This window comes from Panicum hallii, chromosome 9, assembly GCF_002211085.1.
Source record: "Panicum hallii strain FIL2 chromosome 9, PHallii_v3.1, whole genome shotgun sequence".
Lineage (NCBI taxonomy): Eukaryota > Viridiplantae > Streptophyta > Magnoliopsida > Poales > Poaceae > Panicum > Panicum hallii.
Genome location: NC_038050.1, coordinates 15,963,327 through 15,977,748, shown reverse-complemented (window position 1 = coordinate 15,977,748; position 14,422 = coordinate 15,963,327). Strand labels below are relative to the sequence as shown.

General features: G+C 48.5%; 2 protein-coding genes across 2 annotated transcripts; both read left to right on the top strand.

The window, feature by feature from the left end:
• Nucleotides 1-4,303: 4,303 nt before the first annotated feature.
• LOC112877449 (ras-related protein RABF1-like) lies at nucleotides 4,304-9,715 on the top strand. The gene is made up of 8 exons (XM_025941761.1): nucleotides 4,304-4,467; nucleotides 6,605-6,684; nucleotides 6,947-7,030; nucleotides 7,140-7,234; nucleotides 7,551-7,656; nucleotides 8,189-8,278; nucleotides 8,359-8,445; nucleotides 9,255-9,715. The coding sequence occupies exons 1-8, from the start codon at nucleotides 4,443-4,445 to the stop codon at nucleotides 9,291-9,293; spliced, it is 606 nt and encodes a 201-aa protein (XP_025797546.1). The 5' UTR covers nucleotides 4,304-4,442; the 3' UTR covers nucleotides 9,294-9,715.
• A 596-nt stretch (nucleotides 9,716-10,311) lies between these two features.
• Nucleotides 10,312-13,005, top strand: LOC112875204 (L-type lectin-domain containing receptor kinase IV.1-like). Its single transcript, XM_025938965.1, has one exon. The coding sequence runs from the start codon at nucleotides 10,863-10,865 to the stop codon at nucleotides 12,918-12,920; it is 2,058 nt and encodes a 685-aa protein (XP_025794750.1). The 5' UTR covers nucleotides 10,312-10,862; the 3' UTR covers nucleotides 12,921-13,005.
• Nucleotides 13,006-14,422: the final 1,417 nt, after the last annotated feature.

The window sequence follows — 14,422 nt, the reverse complement described above, 5'->3', positions numbered from 1 at the left end:
TCACTTTCTTCGTGCTTCATACCCAAGTACTGGCCGGTTATTTCTGAGAAGCTTCTTTGTTTGTTTTTTCTGCGTCGCTTCAGCGATAAACTTGGCTTTGATCAACTTGCTCCCGAAGCCAAAACTCTATCCGGCCACAGCACCATCGATAGCGCCAACAGGGGCGCATCACCTTCAGTCTTGATGAATCAAGCAGTATTACCCGAATATATTTCTTTCTTTGTCCTTTTGGTTTCGTCCCAAGAAACAGGGGAGGAGACTGAATTATTGCCGTGTGTCCGTCGCACTCAGTTTGACTGCTTCAATCCCCGGATCAGTGTGCATTGCATCTTGGAACCTCCGAGTCACCGGAGAAAGAGATGTGATGCCGGCGGTTTGGAACTGCAACTGTGCCCATGTATACAGAGGGGAGGCAGGCAGCAACCGAGCTTCACTAGCAGCGCGAGGCAACGGCGGAGAAGCGAGCAAGGCATTCATTGCATCCTGAGACTCCCAGTCACCAACGAAACCGACCACCGGTGGTGATTCACTGATGGGCCGGCCGTACGAGCGAGCGATCAGACATCAGAGAACCTGGATCGGTTGCGGCGTCGCGCTCCGGCGACGTCCCTGCCGCGACAGCACCCCACCCCACACGGCTAGCCCGGCCTTGTTAGCGGTAGCGCGCGTCCTGGGCGGCGGGTGCGGCGTCGGCGTCCACCGGGCGAACCGAAACCGGTGGATGTATGCGAGGCCCTTGCTAGCGACCGGAGATGCTCTCGCCCGATCTGCCCCGCCCTCGGGAGCATCAGCCAGCCGCGAGCCCGCCACCGCTGGCCAGCCAAGTCACACGTCCAACGATCCGTCCGTCCGTCCGTCCGTCTGATTGCTGTTGATGGTAGGTTCTCAGCTCGGTGTGCTGCCGAGTAGCCCGAGCGATGCGGGGTCACCTTCGTTCACGCCGCGTCGACCGACCAGCCACTCAGATCGTCCCGATCCGATCTAACTCGCCGGACGTTGGGAAGATGACGGTCGAGCACATGCGGCAGCATCGTTTGGTGACCTCTGATCTCGGCGCGAACGGCGCGGCTAGAGGAGACACCCGGAGGTGCAGGCGGCCAGGTAGAGCGTGGCATGGATGGTGTCACGCAAATCCACTTATTTAGTGGCCCATCTCTTTTGCTAAACCGAGCTAAAAGCGCCTTTTTGTAGTGGGGGTGGGGAAGGGACTGATCTGAATACCTGATCATCTGAAGGTGCCGTTTTGACGAGAGGAGGACGACCTCTATCTGCGTTCCTGTTCTGGACTTTCTGGACTGAGCCAGATCCTCGTGGACTAAAGCAGAAGGATCAGCAGGCCTGGGACCGATCCTGAATAGTAAACCGGAGACGGCAGTTTTTAATTTGCACGGTTTCTTCGTGCGCACGCACCGACAGCCACGTTTCATTAATTTGCACATCATTCGTTTTCGTGTAATTTCAGGCCGCTAGGAGACGAAGGCCCTGTTCCTTTCCTACCCTTTAAACTTTAGACCCATCACATCAAAGAGAATTTTGCTATTTAGAAATATTAAATAAAATCTGTTTATAAAACTTTTTGCACAGCTGGGTGCTAATTCGCGAGACAAATTTAATGAGCCTAATTAATCCATAATTTGCCACAATGATGCTACAGTAATCATCCGCTAATCATGGACTAATATACCTCATTAGATTCGTCTCGCGAATTAGCACTGGGGTTCTACAATTAGTTTTGTAATTAGACTTTATTTAATACTTCTAAATGACAAGATTCTTTTTAATGTGACCCTCTAAACTTTAGAGCTCACGAAACGAACGCGCCCGAACAGGGGCAGTTGCGAGCCACAGTCCAATCGAGAGGGATCACAGGCGTTGAGGGCCATGCAGGGCATTGACGAAAGACCTGAGGTTCCGAGTTCCGACAAAAGCTGGCACTGCCGACGAGCGCGTAGGCCGCGCGAGCGTCCACGCGCCGCTCTCTGTCGATGCCTAATTGCTTCGTGCCAAAGCAACGCAAACACTGCGGGAAGCCCATTATTTTGTGCCTTCTTGTCAAATCTTTCTTATACTAACTCGGGAGATACTAATAAGATATAAATAAACCACCTTTAAGAAAAATCCAAAGATATAAACCTTCCATTCCCTCTTATAGGGCTAAACTTTAGCCCTATCACGTAAAAAAATTTATCATATGATAGTATTAAATAAAATCTAATTATAAAACTAATTGTAGAATCTCTGGACTAATTCGCGAGATAAATCTAATGAGGTATACTAATCCATAATCAGCGGAGGCTTACTGTAACATCACTATAACAAATTATAGATTAATTAGGATCATTAAATTTATATCACGAATTAGCACCCATCCGTGCAAAAGATTTTATGAACAGATCTTATTTAATACTTCTAAATAGTAATATTTTCTTTGATGAATTTTAGTATCCGGAACCAAACGGAGCCTCGGTCCTGCTACAAAGCATCGTCGTCCCGTCGATGTCGCCGACACTTTTTTTTGAAAGATTTACGGGAGCACCGCGATATCATTTAAGAAGAAGAAGCATGCAGGTTCTTACAAAGTCGATATTATATAAAAACGATGAAGCTCGAACTCAAGGAAATAAACTCTAAACATTGAAACTAGATAACCCAGGTTTCCCGCGGGCCATTTTCCTGCATAGCACCTCCGCCTTGATCTCCTGCAGGACCTCTCCTGATGTTGTAGTCTTCTGATCGAACATAGCTCGGTTTCGCGCCTTCCAAATGATCCATGCCCCATGCATCATCAGTGCTGCGACGTCGCCAACACGCATAATATGATGCGTCACCTTCAAGAGTCGATCAAGGAACAGGGGAGAAGGCCAGCTGCGCGTCTGCGCCCCTCGGTCCGATCCGTCGCGATCTATTTGTAAGCCTATCTTGACTCTTCTTTTTCCCGGTCGTCCGTGTACCCTGCACCGAACCAACTTCTTGAGTCACCAAAGAAAGGGATGTGGCATGCGGTTTTTTTCTTTCTTCTTTCGCCTCCAATAGAAACTTCAAGTGCACAAACGGAGAAGCAGGAAGCAGCCGGACTTGAGCCGCTACGACAAATAAGAAGAGCAGAGATGTGCTTGTGATCCGAACGGCGCCGTTGAGATGCAAACAACTGAACAAGCAGCCGTTGAAGACGAACGAAGAGTCCGTCGTCCGGCAAGGAAAATCTGCCGGCGAGGCGGCGACTGGCCAACGCCGGTGTGGTGCCGTTGCGTCCCACCCGCCGCGGAGTGAAGAGAAGAAGGCACAGATCCCGGCTCGCTGGCGCTGTGGGCTCGCTCATCGTTGTCGTTTGGCCTGGCCCGCGCGTCGTGTTCCCGGGGATTCCGACGTGCCCCAGGTGGCCGGGGGGCGCGCCAGCCGAGGAGGCGGAGACGTCATCGCGATCTCTCGGAACGCCGCGCGGGCCACCGGGTGGGAGCGGGTTGTCGAGGGACCATGGACCGGCTGGTGCTGGCTTGCCCGTTAGCCCGTTAGCCAGGCGAATGGTCCGTCGTGCTGGCGGCTGGCGGCTGCCGCCGCGCGGCTCGGACTGGTCCGGCGGCTGCTTCGACGAACGGTGACGGATCATGGGCGGGGGGCGGGTGACGTCTGACGCGAAGGGTGATGCCGACATGCCGTGGCCTGGGGACTTGGGGTGGCATCCGGGCATCCGGTAATGATGCCAGCGAGCATGGGCCATGCCGTGCTGGCCTAGCCGCGGACGGATGCCGCCGGATGCGATGCGTCTCGCAGGAAAACCTCGATGGCTTCCTGGCCGCAGGGCACGGCCGCCGGCGAGGCGTGCATGCGCCGCACGTGGCGGGGCGCAGGGGCATTCGGCGGAAGAAAGAACGTAGACGTGGAATGAAATCTCTGGATGAACGGGAGCGATGGTCAAGTATCCGGCCTTTCAGACGCACCGACTGGACCAAAACAAGTAGGCCGTAAGGTTTAGCACACTGGGCTGCTCGCATAGCTCTTGGCCCATGTAGCGCTCCCTCTAACATCATGGTCGGCCTATTGGGCTGGGCCAGAACTAAAATACGGCGGGAATCTGATACAACTCAAGTGGAATACCGTATGCATACACTGGACCGCATACGACGTCCATTCCATTGCTACCCACGTGTGCCACGTTCCCCGTGCGCAACTGCTACGTGTCCCCGACACGAGCGGACGGCGACGGACGCCACCGCGACTTGGTCGCTGACATGCGGGCCTCTAGGATCTGGGGCCCACTTGTCAGTAACAGTCACCATTTGCAGCCAAGTCCCCGAGCAGCCGACGCCCAAGCCAGGAAGAATTTGCGAGCCGACCAAAAACCACCAACCGGCTTCGCCCCCGCCGTCGGCAACCGCCGGCCTCCGCCGCCTGCGCACCATCCGCCTCAGCTCGTTCGTCCGGCAACCCCCCGCGCGCCACCCATGGGCTGCTCCTCCTCCCTACCAGGTAGCTCCTACCGGTCTCACCAGCAACCCAAAAGGAAAAAAGAAATCGCTCCCATTTTCTTCCCCTCATCTGTGGATCTTTCTGTTCATTACTGTTGACTGTTGTGGTGCTTGGGCGATATGGCCTCGGAAGCTCGGAGTTGAGTAGGGTGGGTGCTTCTGTAGGCACGGTGTGATTCGGGCTCCCGATTGGGACTTAAGGGGTTGTGGGGTGAGAGGTCAATGCTGCTTCAGTTTGGGGGAAAGTTTGCGCTGCGACGGTGGCTGGGTTTGCAGCTTCATCGATTCGTGGAGTTTTGATCGGTCTTTTGTGTAAATTTTGTCTAGGAATCCATGGAGCTGAATGGGATATGAAATCTGTGAGACTACGAAGGTTGTTGGGATGTAGGAATGGGGAAAATTCGGTCTTTACAGCTTCTTTGGATAAACCCATTCCCCATGTGGATTGGAGGGGACTGGGGGATTGGGGGGGGGGGATGATTTGGTTGCTTTGCAAGTTCTGTACACTAGCGTTGACTCAAGCCTGAAGGTCGTTGTGTGTTGATGTGAAATCAATCCTTTGGCAGCTCATATACTTTGAGAATAGACTAGAATTCAATTACTGCTCTCTTCTCAAAACTGCTTCTACATGGCAATAGCACTAGTGGGACAATCAAATGAGCAACCACAAACAAGGGGTACAAATTGACATTTTGGTGTATTGACATCTAAAATAGGAGGACTTTTATATTAAGGCGTGGTACTGAGTTCATATCATAGTTCATGCACTCACCCAACAAGCACCCTTAAGGTTGAGAGGCGCTATAAGACACACCAGTTGGCAATTAGTGCGAGTGATGCTTCTGATTTAGGAAGTGCTATAAATGAATCAGTGTATTTAACACCCCCTCTCTCCGTAGTTAACCTAGGAAATGGAAATTGCAGCTATTTATAGTAAGGCTAATCACAATGGGGGTTTCATGTCCATGTTTCCAAGAATGCCACCTCAACTTTGTAGAAGGATGAAACACCCTCTCTCAGTAGAGAGTTTCATCTCACTATTTCATATGCCAACATACTACTTAAATGCTGCAAATAAATAACCAATAGGATTTACTCAATTGTGTGAAGATGAAACAAAACACTCTCAATGGAGGTTTCACACGGTTTCCAAGTTCTTGGAAATGAGTTAACATAGTTTCATCCTCATGAAACTCCATAAAACTCTTACTTCTTAAATGATGTGCCATGTCATCCAAATTGCTGATGTGGCAGGCTAATTAATGCCATGAAACACCCCATGAAACTCCCATTGTGAATAGCCTAAGACAGGTCATTCTTAATTCCATCGATATTCCCTAAAACCTTAATGTTTTGCTTTCTAACTACCGCACATTGATGGTGGGACCCAAAATTAATCCGCTGTTTAAAAAAGAGCTATTATAGCCTTGCAAGGAATGTAGGCCTGCATACTAGTCATCAAAATAGAAATTGCAACTATTGTTCAACAAAATTCTAATAAAGGTAATAGCAAAATAGATCATTCTTAATTCCATTATATCCCCGAACAACTGTTGGAAGCTTAATATTTTGCTTTATAACTATTATGGATTTATGTTGGGACGCAAAATAGTCACCTGTTTAAACTAGAGCTCTTATAGCCTTGCAAGGAATGTAGGCCTGCTTACCAGTCATAAAAATAAACTACGAAAGAAAATTATCTAGATTCCATCCTCTCAAACCTATGTTCACTCAAAAGTGCCATTAGTTGAATATCCAAAATTGAAATTTTTACTAAAATAGTTGTAATCATATGGATTTCCTTAAATCTTATGTTCTTCAGCTCATAACAGGATCTATATAATTTTCACTGTAGCTTCTTGTAAACCTCGTTTAAATCATGTTTTTCCCCCAGTACTCTTAGGTGGGGTGGGGGAGCAGTCATACCTCTTAAAAATTCCTTGTGGCTGCTGGGTTGGCAAATATACTTTAAAAGGATCCATGCAAAACTGCTAAAATGGAATTATAGTTACATGGTATTGAATTTTCTCCAGTTAGTCACTCTTGTGCTTTTCAAATCAACATTATTATAATGTGAAGCTGCTAGGTAGCAAACAATTTTGCTATGCGCTGATGCAGCATTTTTTCCCCTCATTTAGCCACTAATGCTGGAGGTGGAGGGTTGAACAATGTCAACAGTGGGAATTCTGATATTGATTCAAAGAACTTCCGAGTGAAGGTTTGCTAATAACAATCTTATATGGGTCATTTATTTAAATTTGTACTTGGATATGTTTATTCACAAATTAAACTGTAATTCTGTCACTATAATTCTCCTTGCTCTTGTATGTATCTGGCTAGCGTTTTATCAGCATATCGACGTCATATCTCAGTCCAATTAATGCCTTGGTGTAATGCTTGTTGTTTTTTTGAAATGTTGGCATCAAATTGAATCGAAATTGCACATTGTTCTCAGTTTCTCTTATTTGTTCCCTTTGCAGTTGGTATTACTTGGAGACTCTGGTGTTGGGAAGAGCTGCATCGTTCTTCGCTTTGTCCGTGGTCAGTTTGACCCTACTTCCAAGGTTAAACTAGCAACTATCGTTTTTCGGTTTCATGAACAGTACATACATTGTACTTTAAACTTTTCACACGCGCAATTTCGCTTCACCTTCTTCCATTTAATGAATTTAGGTAACTGTTGGTGCATCATTTTTGTCACAAACATTGGCATTAGAGGACTCCACAACAGTGAAGTTTGAAATATGGGATACTGCTGGCCAAGAGAGGTACATATTAGGGGCTTGGCTTTAATTTTAAGTTATGACATGTAGGGCATTAGGAATGCAGGTGGGTGTGTCCGTTAACCCACATATAGTTTATTTTTAGTTGGCTTTAATGGAAACCCATCTAAAAATAACCTATATGGGGGTTCGCGGACAAACCACTTGCATCCCTATGTCATATTTGCATTGATCTGCCTAAAGAAATTTCATCAAAAAAGTACCCACTTACGCTCTCATGTTCAAGTTCAGTTTACTTAAGTTGTATTCAAGCATAGTAATGATTTTCTTGCATAATTCATGAAAGATAGTCAACTTTCAGGTATGCTGCCTTGGCGCCTCTTTACTACCGGGGAGCTGGTGCTGCAATTGTTGTCTATGACATAACCAGTCCAGAATCATTTAACAAAGCACAATACTGGGTGAAGGTACTGCATCTATTCGCTTCTATGAAGTCATATGCTGATTAATCTTGTCTATGAAATCTCCTTGAGATGTATGGATGGTCAAGTTCAATTAATTCACTCCAAACTCCAAAACGTTGGTCACAAGTTCTCTAGGATTTGTGTTTCTGCTTCTGAGTTACCATATCATGTTTGTGTTATACTACAGAGATATTTCCAGTCAGTCTACTACTACATTGACAGTATAATTGTAGAGCATATCTTACTGTATTGAAGTCTCATCTTGTACTACAGTAGTAAGAGGTTTTCGTAACTATTTCAAATATTATGATCATGATTGTTCCATAGAGTCCCATAAGATCTGCTATCGACAGCATAGCAAATGCCCTAACTTCTTGTTATTTAGCTATGCATGTATTCTGTAGCTTTTGTCTATTCAGTTTTGACTGTGCGAGCAACATTTGTATTTATTAGCATAATGAAATCCATGATGATATCCTCTTCTGTTTTTGCCACAAGCCTGAATTTTTCATCACTTTCTTTTTCCACTCCTCAGGAACTTCAAAAACATGGTGGTCCCGATATGATTATGGCTTTGGTTGGAAATAAGGCTGATCTACATGAAAATCGTAGTGTATCTTCTCAGGTATGAAAGAAAGGTTATGCCAATTTGTCTATTTGAATGGTAATGTTAAAGGTTTTGACACTATGCTTTGATTTCTTAAGGAAGCACAAGAGTATGCAGAAAGGAACAGTATGTTTTTCATTGAGACATCAGCAAAAACAGCCGATAACATAAACCAATTATTTGAGGTATGTAACTATGTATCAGGGAGCATAGTGAGAATTTATCTTGATATGCTCCCTCCGTTTTTTAAGTATATGACATACTAATTAGCTTGTCCTAAAAGTCCTGCATTTAAAAACTGAGGGAGCAGTTACTAGGCAGGTGAGAACATGAAAAGCATCTAGGCTCGTGAGTTTTTTCAAAGTGTTGAAAAGGTATTGGTCTACACAATGAAGGCTGGTAGAAGAAGTAATCAAGTAAGACGAGAGCAAAGCCTATTGGCTTCACTGCTGACTAGTTCCTTTAAAATAAAAAACTCCTCGTTCCAAGCAGGATCAAGAAATATGCTAGTCAAATCTTGCAGCAGTTAGCATTTCCAATCTGTTGCCACTTGTCTTTCGGGGAAAAATAGATCTGTTGCCCACGTGATTTAAGATCTGAAATTTTGTGATGTGGCCGTTGGAATCTGGCCCGTCCAAAAGGGACTCCCAGAACTTTTGAATTTGATTGGGGTCATTCTCTATCTTGCGTGCTAATTGTCTTGTCCTTGGAAAAAAACAGCTTTACATGTGAAATCATTGATAGGAAGAAGGGAAGGAGTAGAGCCGAATCTGCAAAACATAACATTTTTTTTATAGGAAACGTGAAGCAGGCCTGAACTTTTGTGCTCTAACCACCACACGTGAAAGCAACCTTTCTGTGTGGATATTCTGACCAACACACTGAGATGATAAACACATTTGTTCCCACGTTTAGTCATCCTGCCCCAGTTTGTTCATGTGCTGTTACAGTCTTTGGCGCAATCATATTAACATATTGAATATCTATTTGGCAGGAAATCGCCAAGAGGTTGCCCAGGCCAACATCATCTTGATGACACTTGATCAGTGTAGGTTTTAAAAAGCCTGATCAAGGAGCATTGTGTAATGTACACTAGCAGATAAAACTCGAACCTTGTCTGTCGAATGTAACATGGTGTCAGGTCAAGCACTCCAGCCATCTGTATGCGCGTTGTTTGCATATGTAACTTCCATGTAAAGCTTGCCCGTTTGTGTATTGAATTGTGCGGAGACCTGGAAATACACGTTTCCAGTTTGGTCCAAGTTAAACTCGTCGTGACATGATCTGCACTGTGCACTGGCGATCACACAAGGAAGTGACTGAACTGATATGCAGGTGCATGTTGCGACTCCTGTTTTCTGATGCGAAATCAAATGTACCATATTATGTAACTTTGTTGTTTACGGTTGGAGATGCCCTTGGTCCCATAATAAAAGCTAAAAACATTAGGAGCTATTCTTTGATCTTTCTCTGGCAATAACTGACCAGCTCTGCCCTTGTACTAGAAACTTTCCTAATTTAATTTTACACTTCGCATTTGAATTCTACGACCATTAGTTCATTAGGGTAGATCCATTGGTAAGAGCCACACCGTTTCTTATTGATATACAGACGAGCTGCAAATCTATTTATATGAAGGTGACAAAGAAGTTCAGAACCCAACTAATTATTTACATATGAAAAAGCTAACCTCAATATTCTAGACTCTGGAATGCTCTATTCCATACCCAAGCTCCTTTCTCACTAAATTTGAACCTGTAGCAGCCCTGAAGGCTGAAGCTTCAAATTCAAAACATGTGATTCGTGCCTTGCTATTTTTCAGCTTTGACTTGACTGCTGAATCAGAAAAAAAAACTGTACTGGCATCCGCATCAACAATTAATTCAGCTCCAAATGAAGAAACCGTGATGGTTAGGGCATCTGATCACGATCCTTCCCTCCTTACATTTTTTTACTTGAAGAATTTCTTCGTCCTTTTCTTGCTTGCTTGATTGGCCAGTGTGGTCATTCAAGTTGACTTGCTGGTACTAGCAAGACCAATGCGTCTAATATTATAGAGGAGACATTCACCTTTCGGCCTAGCCTTAGGTCAAATTTGATTCGAGATTTTCAGTAATTTTGGCTACTTTCTGCTGTTTCTTTGGGTATGTTGTTACTTGTAAACTGTGCCTATATCTACTCCAAATTGGACGCATTAGGGTCTGGACAAAAGAGATGTTTTATGGCTATATTTGTCAAATTCAAATTTCAGCATGGAAATTTCAGGCGGTAAAAAGGCCGAGATTTTTTTAGTGTAGCAAGAATTTTCGTTTCCTGGCAAATTTTGCAGACAAATTCCTGATCATATGAGACTTGGCACATCTGTGTGACTGCATTTGACTCGCTAGGGAAATGAGAAGAAAATGTGGATCTTTCTTCCCATTTATGTGATCCTAAGAGAAGGAAATAAAATGGTCAATTAATAGTTGATTTTGCAATTCTACCTGAAAGGTTTCATGTCCGCTTGCTTGTCTTGTCCGAGACAAATCCACTAATCTGCCACCTACCACCAAGGCACGAAGGATAGGTTCCTTGCCAATCTGCTCCAAGTGACAAGAGATCGATGCTTGCCAGCCTATCCCTTGTCCTGCTCGTCTGCCATTTCCATGGCCTCAGCCAGGCGGCGGTGCCAGCAACCGCCGGCGGCGGTGACGGCCAGTTCATCTACAACGGCTTCGCCGGCGCGGGACTCGACCTGGACGGCATGGCCGTGGTCGAGCCGGACGGCAAGCTCATGCTCACCAACGTCACGTCCCAGCTGAAAGGCCACGCGTTCCACCCGGCGCCGCTCCGCTTCCACGACAAGGCGCCGGCGTCGACGAAGAACAGCACCGCTCGGTCGTTCTCGACGACCTTCGTGTTCGCCATCGCCGCCGAGTACGTGACGGTGAGCGGCAACGGGCTGGCCTTCTTCGTCGCGCCGAGCAAGAACCTGTCCGCGGCGTCGCCGAGCCAGTTCCTCGGCCTCTTCAACAACGAGAACAACGGCAACGCGAGCAACCACGTCTTCGCAGTCGAGCTCGACACCATCCTCAACCCGGAGTTCCGGGACATCAACAGTAACCACGTCGGCGTTGACGTCAACGGGCTGGTGTCCGTCGCCGCGGAGCCCGCCGGTTACTACGCCGACGACACCGGTGCCTTCAAGAACCTGTCTCTGTACAGCGGCGACGCGATGCAGGTGTGGGTGGACTACGACGGCCGGGCCACGGTGGTCAACGTCAGGCTTGCGCCGGCGGAGGCCCCCAAGCCCAAGATGCCCCTGATCTCCGTCGCCGTCGACCTCTCAGCGGTGGTGAACGACACGGCGTACGTCGGACTCTCGTCGTCGACGGGCCCGTTCCGCACGCGCCACTACGTTCTCGGCTGGAGCTTTGCCCTGGACGGCGCCGCGCCGACTCTCGACTACGCGAAGCTCCCCAGGATGCCTCGCGTCGTCACCAAACGTCGGTCCAGGGCGCTCGACGTGGCGCTGCCGGTAGCCGTGCCGCTCCTTGCGCTCGCGGTGGTGGCCTGCGTGTCGCTCCTCGCGTGGCGGCGGTTCCGGTACGCCGAGCTCCGGGAGGACTGGGAGGTGGAGTTCGGCCCGCACCGGTTCGCGTACAAGGACCTTTTCCGCGCCACCGGCGGCTTCGACGGCAAGCACCTCCTCGGCGTCGGAGGCTTCGGCCGCGTGTACAAGGGCGTGCTCCCGGAGTCCAAGACCGAGGTCGCCGTGAAGATCGTGTCGCACGACGCGAGGCAAGGGATGAAGCAGTTCGTCGCCGAGGTCGCCAGCATCGGCCGCCTCCGGCACCGCAACGTCGTGCAGCTGCTCGGCTACTGCCGGCGGAGAGGCGAGCTTCTCCTGGTGTACGACTACATGCCGAACGGCAGCCTGGACAGGTGGCTGTACGGCCGCGCCGCGCCGCGCCTGAGCTGGGAGCAGAGGCTCCGCGCTATCAGGGGCGTCGCGTCGGGCCTGCTGTACCTCCACGAGGACTGGGAGCAGGTGGTCATCCACCGCGATGTCAAGGCCAGCAACGTGCTCCTCGACGGCGAGATGAACGCCCGGCTCGGCGACTTCGGGCTCGCGCGGCTGTACGAGCGCGGCGCTGGCCCGCAGACCACGCACGTGGTGGGCACCATGGGGTACCTCGCGCCGGAGCTCGCGCACACCCGGCGCGTGACGCCGGCCACCGACGTGTTCGCGTTCGGCGCGTTCGTGCTCGAGGTGACCTGCGGCCGGCGGCCCATCGAGCGCGGCGGCGGCGGCGACGACGACGGGCGGTTCGTGCTGGTGGACCGGGTGCTGGAGCTCTGGCACGCGGGCGTGCTCGCGGACGCCGCGGACGCGCGGCTCGGCGGCGAGTACCCCGCGGAGGAGGCCGCGCTGGTGCTTAAGCTGGGCCTGCTGTGCTCCCACCCGGTGCCCGGCGAGCGGCCATCGATGCGGCAGGTGGTGCAGTACCTCGACGGCGACGCGCCGCTCCCCGAGCCGCCGCGGTCGTGCCACAGCTACACCGCGCTGGCCATGATGCAGAACGAGGGCTTCGACTCTTACCCCGCGTCGTACCCGTCGTCGTCGGCGACTGGGACAAGCGTGGGCGCCGTGTCCTCTGCTCACTCCGAAGGAAGGTGATTAGAGCGGCGATGCGTAATCGCGTTTTGTCTGCCTGGTAGCATTGTAAAATTCTGGAGGAAATACTAGGCCATTTTGAAACTAAGCTTAAATTTCGAAAAAATCTATTTATCATGCGTGACTGGAGCGCCCTCCCCCGCTCCTGTTTATATTCCTCCCTGAGCCGCTCCCTGATCCGCGGTGGCCGGACTTCGGGAACGGGGTTGCCGAGGAGCCGGTCGCCACCGGCGACTTTAGAAGAGGGGGGAGGGGCAAGAAAGACCAGCAGCGGAGACGGGTTGTGAGGCCGGTGCGGCGGGTGGGTTGTTGGGGGGGGGGGGCTCCGCTAAGCGCCAGCGGTCGGAGGACAGCCGATAGGCCATGAATAGAGTGGGGGAGCTGGATGTCAGAGTGGAGGTGGGCAGCGGAGGCGGACAGGTGGCGTAGCGGTCGGAGGGTGGGGTGGGCGCACTCGGCATCTGCAATTGGATGAATTCGAATCGTAGGCGTGATGAATAGACTCCCCCAAATTTCCTAGAAAAACTTCATATTTAGGACTCTGGATTTGAGAATAATGTAAATTTTGAAGATTAGTGAGTGATAAGATTAGCCAGTCGAGGCTTGACACGCCTGCCGTAGCTCTCCGCAAAATGGTTAAAGTAAAAACTATGCTAAGATAGATTGGGACAATCACGGATTTAGATTAGACATAGCATGTGAGGTAGTTTTCTTAAACACAGTACAAACACAGGCATAAATACATTAGTAACCCTATTCTTATAAGCAGTGGCGGAGCTGAGACAAAAATTAGGGGGGGGCGGACAAATATTTGCGGGTTCAAAATTTTTGCAGTGCGTTCGAATTTATCATTTTCCACACAAATAAGCACTAGCTAGCAACAACTATAGTAATTAATTATCCAATGGCAATAAAAAAGACGGATAGTTTGCATAAGTGATCATTATACCTTGTTCATTTAAATTTCACCGTGCGCTTCTTCACCGTATGGAAATCATCAATAATTGAATCTGTTGTGACCTTCATTGCAATCTCTCTCTCGATACAGAGTACCAAGCAAGCTCTTAAGAATCCATCTTCCATTTTGTTTCGCAGTCTAGTCTTAACAAGTTTCATTGCAGAAAATGCACGCTTTGAAGTTGCAGTTGAAACTGGTAAAGTAAGAACAAGGCAAATCAACCTACAAAAGAAAAAGAAATATTATTACTTGATGTTGTAATTTCTAGTTAATAAACAAAGTACTAATAATATAAAATAAAAATATACCTGTCAATTAAATGATAATCATCTACTTTATTAGTTTTTTTTAGTTTCAAAGAGTCGATAGCAAAGATCAGCTATACTTGTCAATTTTGAAACTTTGGATTGTTAGGTACATCATGCACATAGTGACGTAGTTCACATCTCAAATTGTCTATCTCTTATTTTCTGAAGTCGGAGGGTAGAACTTTGAAGCTAGAGAGCACACTTTATCGATGTTGAATGAATCACTTGGATCCAAAGAT